This window comes from Aegilops tauschii, chromosome 2 (assembly GCF_002575655.3).
Source record: "Aegilops tauschii subsp. strangulata cultivar AL8/78 chromosome 2, Aet v6.0, whole genome shotgun sequence".
Lineage (NCBI taxonomy): Eukaryota > Viridiplantae > Streptophyta > Magnoliopsida > Poales > Poaceae > Aegilops > Aegilops tauschii.
This window is the reverse complement of record NC_053036.3, coordinates 600781916-600800114: the sequence shown is the minus strand read 5'-3', so window position 1 is coordinate 600800114 and position 18199 is coordinate 600781916. Positions and strand designations below refer to the sequence as shown.

Below are 18199 nucleotides of genomic sequence, written 5' to 3'. Positions count from 1 at the left end.
TGTCCATATACATGCGATTTAGAAAATTGTTAAGACATCTTATATTTCAGAATGTAAAGAGTTTTTTTTCATTTTGGATCCATTGCAATGGACGTTCAATTTGCTAGTACTATAGTAGTACTTGACAGCCAGGTGCAGCATTTTTGCACCCAGACTCCGTTGCACCTGTCAATGAACAGTAAAATCAGAAAATAGCAAAAAGAAAAAAATATTCTGAAATTCTTACACATCAAAGTTGAGAGAATCTTCTAGGTGTGTGTGCCAAATTTCAAGGTGGTTGGGCATTCGAAGAGCTCGTGGCAAAAGTAACAAAGTTGACTTGTCAAAGAAAAAACATTAAAACAGTGCAGTGTGCAGACCAGATTTTTTTGCCACGACCATCTCAAATGTCCAAACACTTTAAAATTTGGCATGCATCTAGACAATTCTCTGAACTTTCATGTGTAAAAATTCAGATTTGTTTAATTTTTTTACTATTTATTTTAAATTTACTGTTCACCAGGAACAGATGAGCCTGGGCACGGTTTTTGAATTATGGTTCACAGCCATGCTACTAGCTTGGTCATTCTTTTTTGTAGAAACAGAAATGCCATGGCCGTGCCCATACCTGACTGCTACGTTACTAGGGGCGCGTTTGGTAGGCAGCCAGGCCTGTGAGGGAAGAAAATGGCCCGTTTGGTTACCCGCGTTCACTGTTGGCCCTGCATAGTACGAAGATTAAAGCACCCCTGGGCATGCATCAAGAGGAACGCTCAAAGCGGCCGTTTTTATGAGCCAGGCCCGCGCGGTGCAACGCTAGGCACATGGGCGTGGGCGATTGCACGTGTGGGTGCGGCCCCGAGATCATCGCGTTGTTTCCAGATGCGTCGTCATAAATTACCCTCACCTTCCTTCCTCACCGCTCTCTCCCCTCTTCCCCACTCACACTGGCGGCGGACGGCAGTGACCACCTGAGCTCCAGTGCGAATCGATCCAAGACGGCGGCAGCAACCACCGGAGCGACTGCATACCTCCATTGGAGTGCATCGGCCATGGCGGTAAGACCTTGTCCTCTCTGTTTATTCACTGCTTTCAACTCGGGTTAGATTAGATTAGAGCACGTGATTGAAGAGTTATGGAGGGGACTGAACACATCGGGGGTGGAGGATTGCCATCAATCGATTCTGCGTCGACGGCTATTATGGTTCATAGGTTATTTTTCGATTACATTGGGGGTGGGGATTGGGGTAAAACTTTCTTGTCTAGCCGCGGCGACCCTGAAGTCGCGTTGAGCGGCGGGGGGGGGGGGGGGTAGCCATCTTCTTTTCTTCCTCACCGTCTTCGTCAAGAACGATGGGTCTTGCCCTACCGCCGGCGCCCTGGACAGCATCTGCACCTCGTCGTTGTCGGCCTCCGGCGACCCGAACATGCTACTCCAGTACGCCATGTCACGCTAGTCATGAGGCGCCTTGTACTGACTATACTTGGCCCATCTTGCCAGCTGTCTAGCGTCGTTGGGGTCTGCCAGATCCATGGCCCAACGCAGGATGTCCACTGACATCGCCCCTGGCTGGGTCCGAAATGAGCGTCTTCAACTCGTCCGGCGTTGCCTTCTTCATCACAGCATCGGCCTCCTGGTGCATGTCATCGATGTTGCTGAACTTCGAGCACACTTCCATGGTGTGCTCGGACTTCTTGCGGTCATCGAGCGAGCACTCAAGGAAGAAAGGCCTCCATCCAATGCCCCAGGGGAAAGGGTTGGGGTTGGAGTTCATGGCGAGGGGGAGGTGGTGAAACAGAGGGGGTTTGAGTGCGGTGCTGGGTTAGTGGGGTGGGTTAATAACTTAATATAGGAGCCTTAGGCTGATATGAATGAATGCTGACCATTGAACTGCATGTTGTTCATAATGCAGATGGACAAGGGCAAGGAGGTGGTCCCACCATTGGAGAAGGGCAAGGAGGTGGTGCCTCCATTGGTCGAAGTGCAAGTGCAGGAGCAGCCAAGCCCCAAGTGAAGGAACTATGGCCGCTACCATCGGGAGTCAGGACCAAACCATTTATGCAAGGTTATCCTTGTTCCAAAGCTGGAGAGTCTGCCATTGCCGCTGGACTTCACAAAGTACTTCCCCGCCATCCCTACAGAATTCAAGCTGAAGATGAACATCGACTGCGCATGGAGGGTGACGGTGACGGTGATCAACGGCAGGGTCACCCTTGATCAGGGTTGGGCCACCTTCGTCGCCGTTCACCAGATCATGATCGGGTACATGCTGATATTCAAGCTGCTGACCCCCGACATGATGAAGGTGATCGTCTTCGACGACGAGGGCATGGAGGTGGTCACCAAGTGCAAAGAGCACAGCAACGCCTTCACCGCGACCGCCTGAGCTCCTGTTGCCTCCTGCTGCCCGTTCCTTGTTGGTTCTTGCTTTAAGACTTGGTTTCGTTTAGAACTTATCGTACTATGTTGGTTTAAAACTTGTTCTGCGTGGTTAAGATCTGTTTTTGTGCCTAAGATTGTTCGGTTGCTACGAGTTCAGTCGTTAGTAGTTCATGTGTGCCTTTGATAACCTCACCACATTGAGGAGGAGGTTACCACACAACTGTCCTGGATGTAACCAAATAACCGAACTTGTGTTTACCCTCGAACAAGTCCGCAACCAAACAACAGGCTTTCCGTTTTAGCACATGCAGGTAGAGGGGATGCATGTAACTAATCAACATGCAGATGTTGGTTTTTTGCGTGCATATGCTCAGTCAGGCCCAACTGGGACAAATATGCAAAGTGGCAAAAACCTGTGTAGGTAACCAAACGCGCCCTAGGGCAACCTGGACATCAATCTGCCCCGACTAGATTGACGGAGAGGTTCTTCGAAAGGTGTTATTAAAGTCCAAAGGTCAAGCTTAATAATAATATCACAATTACTTCCTCTATAAACTTGTATTTATAAGACGTTTTATGTCACTTTTACGAGACGTTTAAAAAAACGTTATAGGTTAGTGACATAAAACGTCTTATAAAAGGTTTTAGAGGGAGTACTTCATTGTGCATCTGAGTGAACAGTTGCACAACTTAGCTGGATTGGTTGTTTTGTTTTCGGAGCAGCCTAGCCCGTGTGATGTGGTGTCGATATCAGTATATGGAGTAGTACATAGTACAGCTAGAACACAATGCGACGACCGACTAGCTAGCTACCTTCCGGTCTTCCCCAACCAACACTATCGCCTCGGCTTTATTACTTTGAAGAAGAATCGGAAAGGCGATGCGCTGATGGGAACCTGAGAGGGCGACTCCCGTGTAGCCGTGTAGGACCCGAACGATGCTTCCTCTCGGCTTTCACGCGTTTGATGTTTCCTCTACCGCCCCGCGCGCCCGGTGTCGACACCCTATCCACATGCGCCCAGTGGAAGATTGGGATTAGAATTGTCCAACTAAGCACGTAAAACAATGAATCAGAAAAGTTTTTATTCCGAAAAAAATAAAATAACACTTGCAACAACATTATTTTTTAATTATTATTTTCACTAGAAGGCCAAGGCAATATATACTAAAATTGTGTACCTCCTAGCATCTTGGGAGTCCCTCAGAGCTAGCGTAACGTTCTTGACGCATTAGTGAGGAAGTCCAATCGGGTCTGAAGAAGCTGACCACAAAGAACCGCGGATCAAAGCGTCGTCACCAAGAAAAAAGCGATGAAGGGTGCTGGAGATCCATCCTAGAGCCGACCAAACCAGAACCGGAGAGACCCTTACCTCATTAGCACGCCAACGAGGCCGAACCTGGTCACGCATCCTCGGACGGGGAAGGAGTTTGAAGACCAAAATACAAACCGTCGTCATCCACTCGGCCGAATGACAACCAAGTTCACAATCACCTAAGGGAGCGTAGAAAAGAGGGGCCAAGATTTGGCTGTATCCAAAATTCCACACCGTCTCGGCCGATGCCAGTCAACATCGCCGAAACATGGAGAAGACGGGAAGATATCACTCCACGCCGTCCATGACGCCATCTTCTTGCAAGCGCCAACCAGAAAACTAGGCCAAACCCTAGCAAGAGCTAGGTTGGCACACACCACACAACCAAAACCAAACAGGGGTTCCCAAACCTCGGCAGCAGGTTTTTCCCACTTTTTCATTCTTTTCCGTGTTCACTCTGCTGGTTTTTAGTTTTTCTTCTTCTTATTTTATCCCTTTTTCTTGTTCTGTTTGGTTATTCTTTATCTTTTTTTCCTTTTCCCATTATTTTCATGAACAATCTAAAAATGCATGACTTTTAAAGAAAATCATGAACATTTTTAAGAGTAATGAACACTTTTCTAAATGCAGAAACATTTTTTCAAATTCACAAAAAAATTAAAATATTTATGAACACTTTTTAGAATTTCATGAAAATTAAAATTGATGTATATTTTTAGCCTAAGCATTCGAAATTCTTGAATATTTTTCATATTTATAAATAACATTTTAAAATTCATCAATATTTTTAAAATAAAGTAACATAAAATTTAAAATAATTTATGAATTCATGAATGTCTTTTAAAACGTGTGAACATTTTTAAATTTTGGTAACTTTTTCAAATCCATAAAAATCTCTAGTCGTTTTCTGAGCTATCAGCTGATGGTCTTTGGGAGGCCACGTTCCCAACAATAGCAACCGTCCGTAGTGATTTCGTCAATTTTCAAGCTTCAGCAACTTCAACCATACCTTCAGCTGACGATGGGTGAATGCGTGTGTGTGGTGTAGTGTCAGTGTGTGCGTGGGCGTGTTTGTATTGTAATTCTTGTTTTTTCAATAAAAGACGAAGCAACAGGGGCGTGCTAACATAGATATTTTTATTTATTACTTTGTAGAGTTATTTCGCATTGAGAAATGCTTATATAGTATGCATGTTAGGGCATCTCAAACGCCGACTCCTAAACCTATCGCAGCCATCTGGACCACAGAAGTCATCCAACGCCGACCTATATCGGTCCGCGGAGCTGTTCGGACGCGATTTCTCCCGCAAACCGGAGACAAACATGGGGAAGTTTGTGATACGTCTCAACGTATCTATAATTTATGATTGCTTCATGCTATATTATATTCTGTTTTGGATGTTTAACGGGCTTTATTATACACTTTTAAATTATTTTGGAACTAACCTATTAACCAGAGGCCCAGCCCAGAATTGCTGTTTTTTTGCCTATTTCAGTGTTTCGCAGAAAAAGAATATCAAACGGAGTCCAAACGGAATGAAACCTTCGGAAACGTGATTTTTGAAACGAACGTGATCCAGAGGACTTGGACCCTACGTCAAGAAAGCTACCAGGAGGGCACGAGGTAGGGAGGCGCGCCCTCCACCCTCGTGGGACCCACGTTGCTCCACCGACATACTTCTTCCTCCTATATATATCTACGTACCCCCAAACTACCAGATACGGAGCCAAAACTTAATTCCACCGCCGCAACCTTCTGTACCCGTGAGATCCCATCTTGGAGCCTCTTCTTGCGCTCCGCCGGAGGGGCATTGATCACGGAGGGCTTCTACATCAACATCATAGCCTCTCCGATGATGTGTGAGTAGTTTACCTCAGACCTTCAGGTCCATAGTTATTAGCTAGATGACTTCTTCTCTCTCTTTGGATCTCAATACGAAGTTCTCCACGATTCTCGTGGAGATCTATTCGATGTAATATTTTTTTGCGGTGTGTTTGTTGAGACCGATGAATTGTGGGTTTATGATCAAGAATATCTATGAACAATATTTGAATCTTCTCTGATTTTTTATGTATGATTGGTTATCTTTGCAAGTCTCTTCGAATGATCAGTTTGGTTTGGCCTACTAGATTGATCTTTCTTGCAATAGGAGAAGTGCTTAGTTTTGGGTTCAATCTTGCGGTGTCCTTTCCCAGTGACAGTAGGGGCAGCAAGGCACGTATTGTATTGTTGCCATCGAGGATAACAAGATGGGGTTTATATCATATTGCATGAGTTTATCCCTCTACATCATGTCATCTTACTTAAAGCGTTACTCTGTTCTTTTGAACTTAATACTCTAGATGCATGCTGGATAGCGGTCGATGTGTGGAGTAATAGTAGTAGATGCAGGCAGGAGTCGGTCTACTTGTCTCGGACATGATGCCTATATACATGATCATACCTAGATATTCTCATAACTATGCTGAATTCTATCAATTGCTCAACAGTAATTTGTTCACCCACCGTAATACTTATGCTCTTGAGAGAAGCCACTAGTAAAACCTATGGCCCCCGGGTCTATTTTCCATCATATTAATCTTCAACACTTAGCTATTTTTATTGCCTTTTATTTTACTTTGCATCTTTATCATAAAAATACCAAAAATATTATCTTATCTTATCTATCAGATCTCATTCTCGTAAGTGACCGCTGAGGGATTGACAACCCCTTTATCGCGTTGGTTGCGAGGTTCTTGTTTGTTTGTGTAGGTGCGAGGGACTCGTGCGTGGTCTCCTACTGGATTGATACCTTGGTTCTCAAAAACTGAGGGAAATACTTACGCTACTTTACTGCATCACCCTTTCCTCTTCAAGGGAAAACCAACGCAGTGCTCAAGAGGTAGCAAGAAGGATTTCTGGCGCCGTTGCTGGGGAGATCTACGCCAAGTCAAGTCAAGTCAAGACATACCAAGTACCCATCACAAACTCATCTCCCTCGCATTACATTATTTGCCATTTGCCTCTCGTTTTCCTCTCCCCCACTTCACCCTTGCCGTTTTATTCGCCCTCTCTTTTTCGTTCGCCTTTTTTTTTGCTTGCTTCTTGTTTGCTCGTGTGTTGGATTGTTTGCTTGTCACGATGGCTTTACCTAGATTTGGTGATCTTCACCTTAAAAGGTTAGAAGAGATCGAAAGCAACGTCAGGAGTTTTATGACTTTACAATTTGAGCATAATAATTTCTTTAGGAACAAGCTTAAGGAACAAAAAAAAACTTCATGGGTTATATGAATAAAGAGCTCGATGATATGTCTAAAGAATTTTATGGTTTGAAACCTCAGATTTCTCATCTCGCAAAATTAGTAGCTGAAGTCTCTGATAAGCAGGCCACCTTAGTTAATAAGATGGCCGCTAAACCGGAAAATTTTGAAAATCAAGATGAAGATCTAAAAGTTATTGATGTGTCCCTTATTAAATCTTTGTTTTGCAATATGAATCTTGATAATGATGGGACTGAATATGATCCACCTTTACCTAGAAGGCGTTCCAAAAATTCGGAGTTTTTTAGATCTTGATGCTAAAATTGATAAAAGTGGGATTGAAGAGATCAAAACTCTAGATATTAATGAACCCACTATTTTGGATTTCAAGGAATTTAATTATGATAATTCCTTTTTGATAGATTGTATTTACTTGTTGCAATCCGTGCTAAATTCTCCTCATGCTTATAGCCAAAATAAAGTTTTTACTAAACATATCGTTGATGCTTTGATGCAATCTTATGAAAAAAAAAACTTGAGTTGGAAGTTTCTATTCCTAGAAAACTTTATGATGAGTGGGAACCTACTATTAAAATTAAAATTAAAGATCATGAATGCTATGCTTTGTGTGATTTGGGTGCTAGTGTTTCCACGACCCCAAAAACTTTATGTGATTTGCTAGGTTTCCGTGATTTTGATGATTGTTCTTTAAACTTACACCTTGCAGATTCCACTATTAAAAAACCTATGGGAAGAATTAATGATGTTCTTATTGTTGCAAATAGGAACTATGTGCCCGTAGATTTTATTGTTCTTGATATAGATTGCAATCATTCATGTCCTATTATTCTTGGTAGACCTTTCCTTAGAACGATTGGTGCAATTATTGATATGAAGGAAGGGAATATTAGATTCCAATTTCCGTTAAGGAAAGGCATGGAACACTTCCCTAGAAAGAAAATAAAATTACCTTATGAATCTATTATGAGAGCCACTTATGGATTGCCTACCAAAGATAGCAATACCTAGATCTATCCTTGCTTTTATGCCTAGCTAGGAGCGTTAAACGATAGCGCTTGTTGGGAGGCAACCCAATTTTATTTTTAGTTTTTTTTGCTTTTTGCTTCTGTTTAGGGATAAATCTTTGATCTAGCCTCTGGTTAGGTTTGTTTTTAGGTTTTAATTAGTGTTTGTGCCAAGTTAAACCTATAGGATCTTCTTGGATGATAGTTATTTGATCTTGCTGAAAATTCCAGAAATTTTCTGTTCACGAAAACAATTGTTAAAAATCACCAGAACGTGATAAAATATTGATTCCAATTGCTGCTGATCAATAAACAAATTTTCTAGGTCTTTATATTTTTTCTGAATTTTTTGAGTTCCATAAGTTTGCGTTAGTTACAGATTACTACAGACTGTTCTGTTTTTGACAGATTCTGTTTTTCGTGTGTTGTTTGCTTATTTTGATGAATCTATGGCTAATAAAATAGTTTATAAACCATAGATAAGTTGGAATACAGTAGGTTTAAAACCAAAATAAATAAAGAATGAGTTCATTACAGTACCTTGAAGTAGTGTTTTGTTTTCTTTCGCTAACGGAGCTCACAAGATTTTCTGTTAAGTTTTGTGTTGTGAAGTTTCAAGTTTTGGGTAAAAGATTTGATGGATTATGGAACAAGGAGTGGCAAGAGCCTAAACTTGGGGATGCCCATGGCACCCCAAGATAATCTAAGGACACCAAAAAGCCAAAGCTTGGGGATGCCCCGGAAGGCATCCCCTCTTCCGTCTACTTCCATCGGTAACTTTACTTGGAGCTATATTTTTATTCACCACATGATATGTGTTTTGCTTGGAGCGTCTTGTATTATTTGAGTCTTTATTTGTTAGTTTGCCACAATCATCATTGCTGTACACACCTTTTGAGAGAGACACACTTGATTCGGAATTTGTTAGAATACTCTATGTGTTTCACTTATATCTTTTGAGCTATATAGTTTTTGCTCTAGTGCTTCACTTATATCTTTTAGAGCACATTGGTGGATTTGTTTTATAGAAACTATTGTTCTCTCATGCTTCACTTCTATTATTTTGAGAGTCCTATAAAACAGCATGGTAATTTGCTTAAATTGAGAAATTAGTCCTAAAGTAATAGGCATTCAAGATTAGTGAAAATTATCTTATGAGTGTGTTGAATACTATGAGAAGTTTGATACTTGATAATTGTTTTGAGATATAAAGATGGTGATATTAGAGTCATGCTAGTTGAGTAGTTGTGGATTTGAGGAATACTTGTGTTAAAGTTTGTGATTCCCGTAGCATGCACGTATGGTGAACCGTTATGTGATGAAGTCGGAGAACGATTTATTTATTGATTGTCTTCCTTACGAGTGGAGGTCGGGGACGAGCGATGGTATTTTCCTACCAATCTATCCCCCTAGGAGCATGCGCGTAATACTTTGCGTTGATAACTTGTAGATTTTAGCAATAAATATATGAGTTCTTTATGACTAATGTTGAGTCCATGGATTATACACATTTTGCTTCCTTCCACCATTGCTAGCCTATCTCATACCGCGCACTTTTTGCCGGTATCATACACCCACCATATATCTTCCTCAAAACAGCCACCATACCTACCTATCATGGCATTTCCATAGCCATTTCGAGATATATTGCCATGCAACTTACCAGCGTTTCATTTACTATGACACGCTCCATCATTGTCATATTGCTTCGCATGATCATGTAGTTGACATCGTATTTGTGGCAAAGCCACCGTTCATAATTCTTTCATACATGTCACTCTTGATTCATTGCATATCCCGGTACACCGCCGGAGGCATTCACATAGAGTCATATTTTGTTCTAAGTATTGAGTTGTAATTGTTGAGTTGTAAGTAAATAAAAGTGTGATGATCATCATTTTTAGAGCATTGTCCCAAGTGAGGAAAGGATGATGGAGACTATGATTCCCCCATAAGTCGGGATGAGACTCCTGACTAAAAAAAGGAGGCCATAAAAAAAGAGAAAATGCCCAAAAAATGAGAGAAAAAGAGAGAAGGTACAATGTTACTATCCTGTTACCGCACTTGTGCTTCAAAGTAGCACCATGATCTTCATGATAGAGTATCACTTTCATATACTAGTGGGAATTTTTCATTATAGAACTTGGTTTGTATATTCCAATGATAGGCTTCCTCAAAATGCCCTAGGTCTTCGTGAGCAAGCGAGTTGGATGCACACCCACTTAGTTTCTTTTGTTGAGCTTTCATAAACTTATAGCTCTAATGCATCCGTTGCATGGCAATCCCTACTCACTCACATTGATATCTATTAATGGGCATCTTCATAGCCCGTTGATACGCCTAGTTGATGTGAGACTATCTTCTCCCTCTTTTTGTCTTCTCCACAACCACCATTCTATTCCACATATAGTGCTATGTCCATGGCTCACGCTCATGTATTGCGTGAAGATTGAAAAAATTTGAGAACACCAAAAGTATGAAACAATTGCTTGGCTCGTCATCGGGGTTGTGCATGATTTAAATACTTTGTGTGGTGAAGATAGAGCATAGCCAGACTATATGATTTTGTAGGGACAACTTTCTTTGGCCATGTTATTTTGAGAAGACATGATTGCTTAGTTAGTATGCTTGAAGTATTATTATTTTTATGTCAATATTAAACTTTTGTCTTGAATCTTTCGGATCTGAATATTCATACCACAAATAAGAGAATTACATTGAAAATTATGCCAAGTAGCATTCCGCATCAAAAATTCTGTTTTTATCATTTACCTACTCGAGGACGAGCAGGAATTAAGCTTGGGGATGCTTGATACGTCTCCAACGTATCTATAATTTTTGATTGTTTCATGCTATATTATATTCTGTTTTGGATGTTTAACGGGCTTTATTATACACTTTTATATTATTTTGGGGACTAACCTATTAACCGGAGGCCCAGCCCAGAATTGCTGCTTTTTTGCCTATTTCAGTGTTTCGCAGAAAAAGAATATCAAACGGAGTCCAAACGGAATGATACCTTCGGGAACGTGATTTTTGGAACGAATGTCATCCAGAGGACTTGGACCCTCCCCCCCAGGCGCGCCCTCCACCCTCGTGGGCCCCACGTTGCTCCACCTACGTACTTCTTCCTCCTATATATATCTACGTACCCTCAAACTACCAGATATGGAGCCAAAAACCTAATTCCACCGCCGCAACCTTCTGTACCCGTGAGATCCCATCTTGGGGCCTTTTCCGGCGCTCCGCCGGAGGGGGTATTGATCACGGAAGGCTTCTACATCAACACCATAGCCTCTCCGATGATGTGTGAGTAGTTTACCTCAGACCTTCGGGTCCATAGTTATTAGCTAGATGGCTTCTTCTCTCTCTTTGGATCTCAATACAAAGTTCTCCACGATTCTCGTGGAGACCTATTCGATGTGATCTTCTTTTGCGGTGTGTTTGTTGAGACCGATGAATTGTGGGTTTATGATCAAGATTATCTATGAACAATATTTGAATCTTCTCTAAATTCTTTTATGTATGATTGGTTATCTTTGCAAGTCTCTTCGAATTATCAGTTTGGTTTGGCCTACTAGATTGATCTTTCTTGCAATGGGAGAAGTGCTTAGCTTTGGGTTCAATCTTGCGGTGTCCTTTTCCAGTGACAGTAGGGGCAGCAAGGCACGTATTGTATTGTTGCCATCGAGGATAACAAGATGGGGTTTATATCATTTTGCATGAGTTTATCCCTCTACATCATGTCATCTTACTTAAAGCGTTACTCTGTTCTTTTGAAATTAATACTCTAGATGCATGCTGGATAGCGGTCGATGTGTGGAGTAATAGTACTAGATGGAGGCAGGAGTCGGTCTACTTGTCTCGGACGTGATGCCTATATACATGATCATACCTAGATATTCTCATAACTATGCTCAATTCTATCAATTGCTCAACAGTAATTTGTTCACCCACCGTAATACTTATGCTCTCGAGAGAAGCCACTAGTGAAACCTATGGCCCCCGGGTCTATTTTCCATCATATTAATCTTCCAACACTTAGTTATTTTTATTGCCTTTTATTTTACTTTGCATCTTTATCATAAAAATACCAAAAATATTATCTTATCATATCTATCAGATCTCATTCTCGTAAGTGGCCGTTGAGGGATTGACAACCCCTTTATCGCGTTGGTTGCGAGGTTCTTGTTTGTTTGTGTAGGTGCGAGGGACTCGTGCGTGGTCTCCTACTGGATTGATACCTTGGTTCTCAAAAACTGAGGGAAATACTTACGCTAATTTACTACATCGCCCTTTCCTCTTCAAGGGAAAACCAACGCAGTGTTCAAGAGGTAGCAGTTTGCAGGAGTCCGGACACGCGAAACATCGCTCTCCGCCCCCGGCCCGCCCAAAAGGAAGGTCGAGCCCGCACTTTTGTAGCATCCCACACTGTTTCCACGCCAAAATCCCCAACTCTCTTCTTCCACTCCCCACCGCTCTCCGCCCAATTCCCGCTCTTTTCTCCCACCCTCTCCTTCCCTCCGTCGCAACGCATGGGACCGTCGGAGAATCTGTCAGAGATGGAGGCGGGGGAGGTGCCGGAGGATCCGAGCATCATGATCGCCCAGAAGATCCTCTTGGAAACGCGACAAAATCGCCGCGTCAAAACGAAGGCCGCAAAGGAGGAGAAGATGAGGAAGCATCTGGCCGCCGGTGGGCCTGGTGATGGCGATGGGCGTGGCGACGCGGCGGTCGGCGAGGCCGCGGCGGACGTCGGCAGACGGGCGCGCCCACAGTACAGACGGCGTCATTGCTGGAGCCTTACAAGCCTCCGTACCACTACGCCGCCAAGCAGCTCGCAAGCCCCGCCAGTACGGTTCCTTACATCGTCGATGTTAATGCGGCGTCACTCTTCTCTGAGTATTCTTCCTCATTGCTCGTCCAGGCGAGGACGGTGGGCGGAATGGGTGCCCACACACTGTTTGCAGCAATGCCGAGAGCGGCGGAGCCGATGTACGACACGGACAGGGAGATGCTCGATATCATCCACGACGGAGGCGAGGGAGGGGGAGTGGACTACGAGGACGGGCAGGTGGAAGACTCGGATCCCACCCAGTCCGGCAACTACCAGCAGTAGCAGTCCTACACCTAGACGGCCACGCAGCAGTCCTACACCCAAACCAGCGATGGCACACATCAACAACAACATTGGGCCACCGGAGAGCAGCATCCGTAGGGGGGAGGAAGGGAAGGAGGAGGAGGAGGAGGATGGCGATGGCGATGATACAGCCGGCGATCCGAAAAAGAAGGGTAGAGGAGAAAGCTTTAACATGCGGGAGGACGAGCTGCTGTGCTACGCATGGTTGGCCACTAGCCTCGATCCTGTCCACGGCAAGGAGCAAAAGGGCACAACCTTTTGGAAGAACATTCACATATGGTTCCATGAGCACAAGCATTTCGCTCCTACTCCGACGCGTTGATCCGTAACCGTGAGTGGAAGTCCGTCAACCATCGATGATACACCATCCAAGTGGCCGTCTCCAAGTATTGCAGACGCACTTGAAGCATCTCATTGCACGGTGGCTAGCGGTGCACAAATCACTGAGCAAGTAAGTTGATCACTAACCGGATATGCTCTAGTTTTGTTGATCAGTAGCCGGATATACTCTAGTTCTGTTGATCACTAGCTGGACATGTATTGTTTTGTTGCTTACTAGACGGATATGCACTGTTTCACTTTTGTAGCCTACTCGTGCTTGTGTGGTGTCCAAGAAATTGGGAAGATGTCCTTCACCGTCATGCATTGTTGGTTGAAGTTGAAAGGGCAGCCGAAATGGAACATTCATTGCTAGGACCACCACCCTAGCCAACGAGGAAGAAACCAGTGACCCTACCGACCTAGCCAAGAACCGCCGAAGAAGGTTAGAAGAAATCCGTGGGGCCAGAAGTGGGAGGAGGAGAGGGCGAAGCGGGAAGGTGCGGTGGCCAAGCTGACGGAGAGGTTCGAGGAGATCTTGGCCAAGAAGGAAGAGGGATGCGTGAGGCGCTTGGACATCATGGAGGAGCGTACGACGGAAAGGTTCAAGCAGTTGATGGATGCGACAGAGAAGAAGATCAAGCTCGAAGAGAGGAGGACCGTGATCGAGGAGAGAAAGGAGGCGCTCGAGGAGAAGAAGGCCGCGCTCAAGGAAACGAGGGTGAAGATCGCCGCCAATGCGGTCAACACCAAGATGTTAACCTTGAATATCGACTCTTTGGATGCCGGCGCTAGAATTATTGTGCAATCTGTTCGCTATCAGATGCTAGAGCGGCAGAAAGATTAGTTGGCAGCGGCGCAAGATGAGGACGCGGCGGAGGCGGAGGTGGACGTGGACGCGGAGGCTGCCTACGCGGCGGCGACGTCACCTCCTTGATCGGGAAGCATCTTGCTGGCCAGTCCGGCAGGGCAGAAATGCATGGACTGCCGAACTGATATTCGTTTGAATTCGGGCATGTAAAACTAAGCATATTTGCCTCTTTTTGATTGTGACCGGGGATGCGATCCGACGCGGGTGTGATCCGGCGTGTTGTGTGGATTAACATAGACTTGAATTTGAATTTGCTGACGGACAGAATGCGGCTAGCATTTGATGGTTGCCTCCCGCATCCGTATCCGCGGACTGCTCCCTGTCCGTAGACGGATGCGGCAAGTTTTTTACGGGTTGCCGTAACACCCAAGAGTAAAGCAGGAAAAAAATATCCTTCGATAATTAACACATCATCCATCGCTTGTATCGAGCTCAACGCGGGACCCCCTGTGCCACGCCGTGTATTCTCATGCATGTCGTCACCTTGTAGCAGACAGTCGTCGTTCATCTGAACAGATCGTCTGATTCCTCGGGTAATTGGTCCCATAAACCCTAATTAACCCTGACACTGACATAACGTCGCTGGCTCCGGCAGAGCTGTGCCTCCGTCTATATAAACCCCGGCAACAAACGTGGCTAGCTGCGAAGAAGCTCTTCTGTTACCTGATCTCGCTCGCTTCATCGCTCACCCAGTCGCGTGCATCACGACAGCCTAGCCATGAACGCCGCCGTCCTCCTGGCCGCCATCGTGGCGCTGCTCTTGGTCTCCGCCGTGCGGGGCGATGACGCCTGCGGGTCGCCGGAGTCGGCGGCGCAGGACCGCGCGCGGGCAAACCCTCTAAAAATCGCGGCCTTCTTCTCCATCCTGGTCTGCGGGGCGATGGGCTGCTCCCTGCCCGTGCTGGGGCGGCGGGTGCCCGCGCTCCGGCCCGAAGGCGACGTCTTCTTCCTGGTCAAGGCTTTCGCGGCGGGGGTCATCCTCGCGACGGGGTTCATCCACATCCTCCCCGACGCGTTTGAGAACCTCAAGTCGCCCTGCCTGCAGCCTTGCGACGGGCCGTGGCAGGACTTCCCGTTCGCCGGGTTAGGAGCCATGGTTGGCGCCATCGGCACGCTCGTCGTCGACACCGTCGCCACGGGGTACTTCACGCGCGCCCACTTGAACAAGGACGGAGCCAACGCGGCGATAAGTAGCAACGCCGCCGGCGTGGACGAGGAGAAACAGGCTGCTGCCGAGGAAGCGCGCCATCACGACGGCGAGGAGCACGACGTACACGTGCACACGCACGCGACGCACGGACACGCCCACGGGTCGGCGGCGCTCGTGGCAGCCGTTGGCGGGGCAGATGACGAAAAGGACACGATCCGGCATCGCGTAATCTCTCAGGTTGGTACGAATCCAAATGGGAATTTATAATTAAGTCCATTGCAGTTTGATTCTAACCACAAAGTGACCTTTTTTTTAACGGGAAGTGATCTAAATTGTTGATAAAATATTAAGTAACCACAGACTAGTTTGTGAGAAATAATTAGTGGCCGGAAAAAGAGAAAGAGGACAGTTGACACCATGGTGACAACGGCGAGGCATCAACCAGGAGTAACCCGGAGCAGGTGACAACGCCGTACGTAGCGGCGTCACCCGTGGAGGGAGTTAGAGCTTAGCAGGTTTGGGTGGTGGGTACAGGCTCGCCAGACATAGTTTGCCACGAAGGTTTAGAGGAATAGACGGGGCGACGGCAACACGGCAGAGGCGGCGGAGAGGGGTGGACGGGGCGGTGCGCCATGCACGACAGTGCGACCCACCACGGGTGGTGGGGGCAGACCGTTGAACCGGCGGTTGTGGGCGGCACAGGGGGTCGTGGGGAGGAAAACATTTGAAGGAAGAAATAATGATCTGGCCGTCCATTTTCAATCCAACGGCTCGGAGCCAATCGATCATCTACAATAGATGCACCATGAAAGTTTTGTTTCCAAAATTTAATGTGGCTATGAGAAGCAGATGAAGTTCTTAAGATTCTTGTATCGTTTTTGTGTGTGAAAATAACGTTGTTGTATGTAGGTACTTGAGTTGGGTATTGTGGTGCACTCGGTGATCATCGGCATCTCCCTCGGCGCGTCTCAGAACCCTGAAACAATCAAACCTCTTGTGGCCGCCTTGAGCTTCCACCAGATGTTCGAGGGAATGGGCCTTGGTGGCTGCATAGTTCAGGTATAACCATAGACGTTATGAGGTTTGTCACAGTTTTTGAGAATTTATCAGTATCTCTACTTCTCTATCCCTATCTTCTCTATCTTTATCTCTATCTATATCTATCTCTATCTCTACTAATTATCTCCATTTTTACTAATCTCTATTTATTAAAACTAACGTATGGTTGCCGTTTCACCCTCTCCTTCGTCCAACGCGGAGTTGCACTGTTATTGTTGCGATGCACATGCATGGTTTGTATAGTTAGGATTATGGGAATTGTCACATTTTTTTTAGAACTTGTTACAAAAAGACCATGCATGCATGTAGACAAAATATCTGCTGGTAATACCAAATTATATATCTTGACCAAAACCAAGCATTGCTTGACCTGTGACTCGTGGAGTGCATGTTATGCAAAGGTGCTACTACTTGACTTGCTTGCCTATTTTTCCAGGAAATAAATAAAAAATGATGGCTATACATGCCTAACGGGAACTTTGCATGTATGGTCTCCATCAGAAGTGGCCCATCTAAATAAACACTAGCTAGTACTTCTGCTTCGGAAAGGGGAGAATTCTATGATGCTCCTCCGTGTATAAAGTTCTAGAGAACCATATATAAATATCTGGAGAATATATGTCTGGTAATTTGACAACGATGTCTAGTTATCATGGGAGAGAAGAAAGTACAGCTGAGCACTTCGGGTTGCCTGGAGAACAAAGCAAATTAATCCAAGGGAATCTCCTGCTAGTTTTCACCCGCTCTTTTAACCATTAATATCCTCACAATACCCACGGTTATTAGCATTATTTTGTCAGTAATCTGGTACGACGGAATTTAGTCCTGATTAGTTTCTGAGGATGATGCAGGCAAAGTTCAAGGCTAGGTCCATCGTGATCATGATCCTCTTCTTCTGCCTGACAACGCCGGTGGGAATCCTCATCGGCTTTGGCATATCACGGGTGTACAACGAGAACAGCCCGACGGCGCTGGTGGTGGAGGGCAGCCTCAACTCCGTGGCAGCGGGGATCCTCATCTACATGGCCCTCGTCGACCTCCTCGCCGCGGACTTCATGAACCCCAAGGTGCAGAGCAGGGGGAAGCTGCAGCTTGGCATCAACGTCTCCATGCTGGTTGGTGCAGGCCTCATGTCCATGCTCGCCAAATGGGCCTAGTCGCAAGCGTACAACATGAAACAGTTTTGCTCCATGTCATATGTACAGACGTACCTCTATTGGGTCGTCGAGTTTGAAACGATATAATCTCCCAAACTAGGTAATGCCAACCCAGTAGCGTGTCTAAAGAAAACCTGTTTTGGACCGAAAGTTTGGGAGGTGCAGAAAGCGTGAGTGTTTATCGCAAGGGATGTCGACGTTATGTCGCCAGCTTTGACAAGTCTTTCAACCAAAACTGATGGAAAGAAATTATTCACATAGATGATTCCATATCCGCCAAAACAAAATGAGTATATTATTGACTTTGACCGAGAACCAAGAACCAAGTGCAAACTAACCTGGGCGTGAGAGTTGAGAAACTAAATGATGCCCCGCGCGTTGCGGTGGGATTTTGTATGAAATAAAAACTGCGTTGAATTAACCATTTAGCTATTGTCTTTATAGCTTCTCCTGAAGCGAGACAATTTGTTTATCAGTATTTTACAAATAAATAAGTAAATAAATATTTCTATCTATAATTCAAAGTTAAACCAAAACAAAATAAAATATGCGTGCACGACTCAC

The 18199-nt window shown here is 45.1% G+C and overlaps 1 protein-coding gene across 1 annotated transcript; it reads left to right on the top strand.

Moving 5' to 3' along the window:
- The first annotated feature begins 14870 nt into the window (after nt 1-14870).
- Nucleotides 14871-17922, top strand: LOC109772244 (zinc transporter 8). Its single transcript, XM_020330929.4, has 3 exons — nt 14871-15656; nt 16329-16478; nt 17330-17922. The coding sequence occupies exons 1-3, from the start codon at nt 14988-14990 to the stop codon at nt 17633-17635; spliced, it is 1125 nt and encodes a 374-aa protein (XP_020186518.1). The 5' UTR covers nt 14871-14987; the 3' UTR covers nt 17636-17922.
- The last annotated feature ends 277 nt before the right edge of the window (nt 17923-18199 follow it).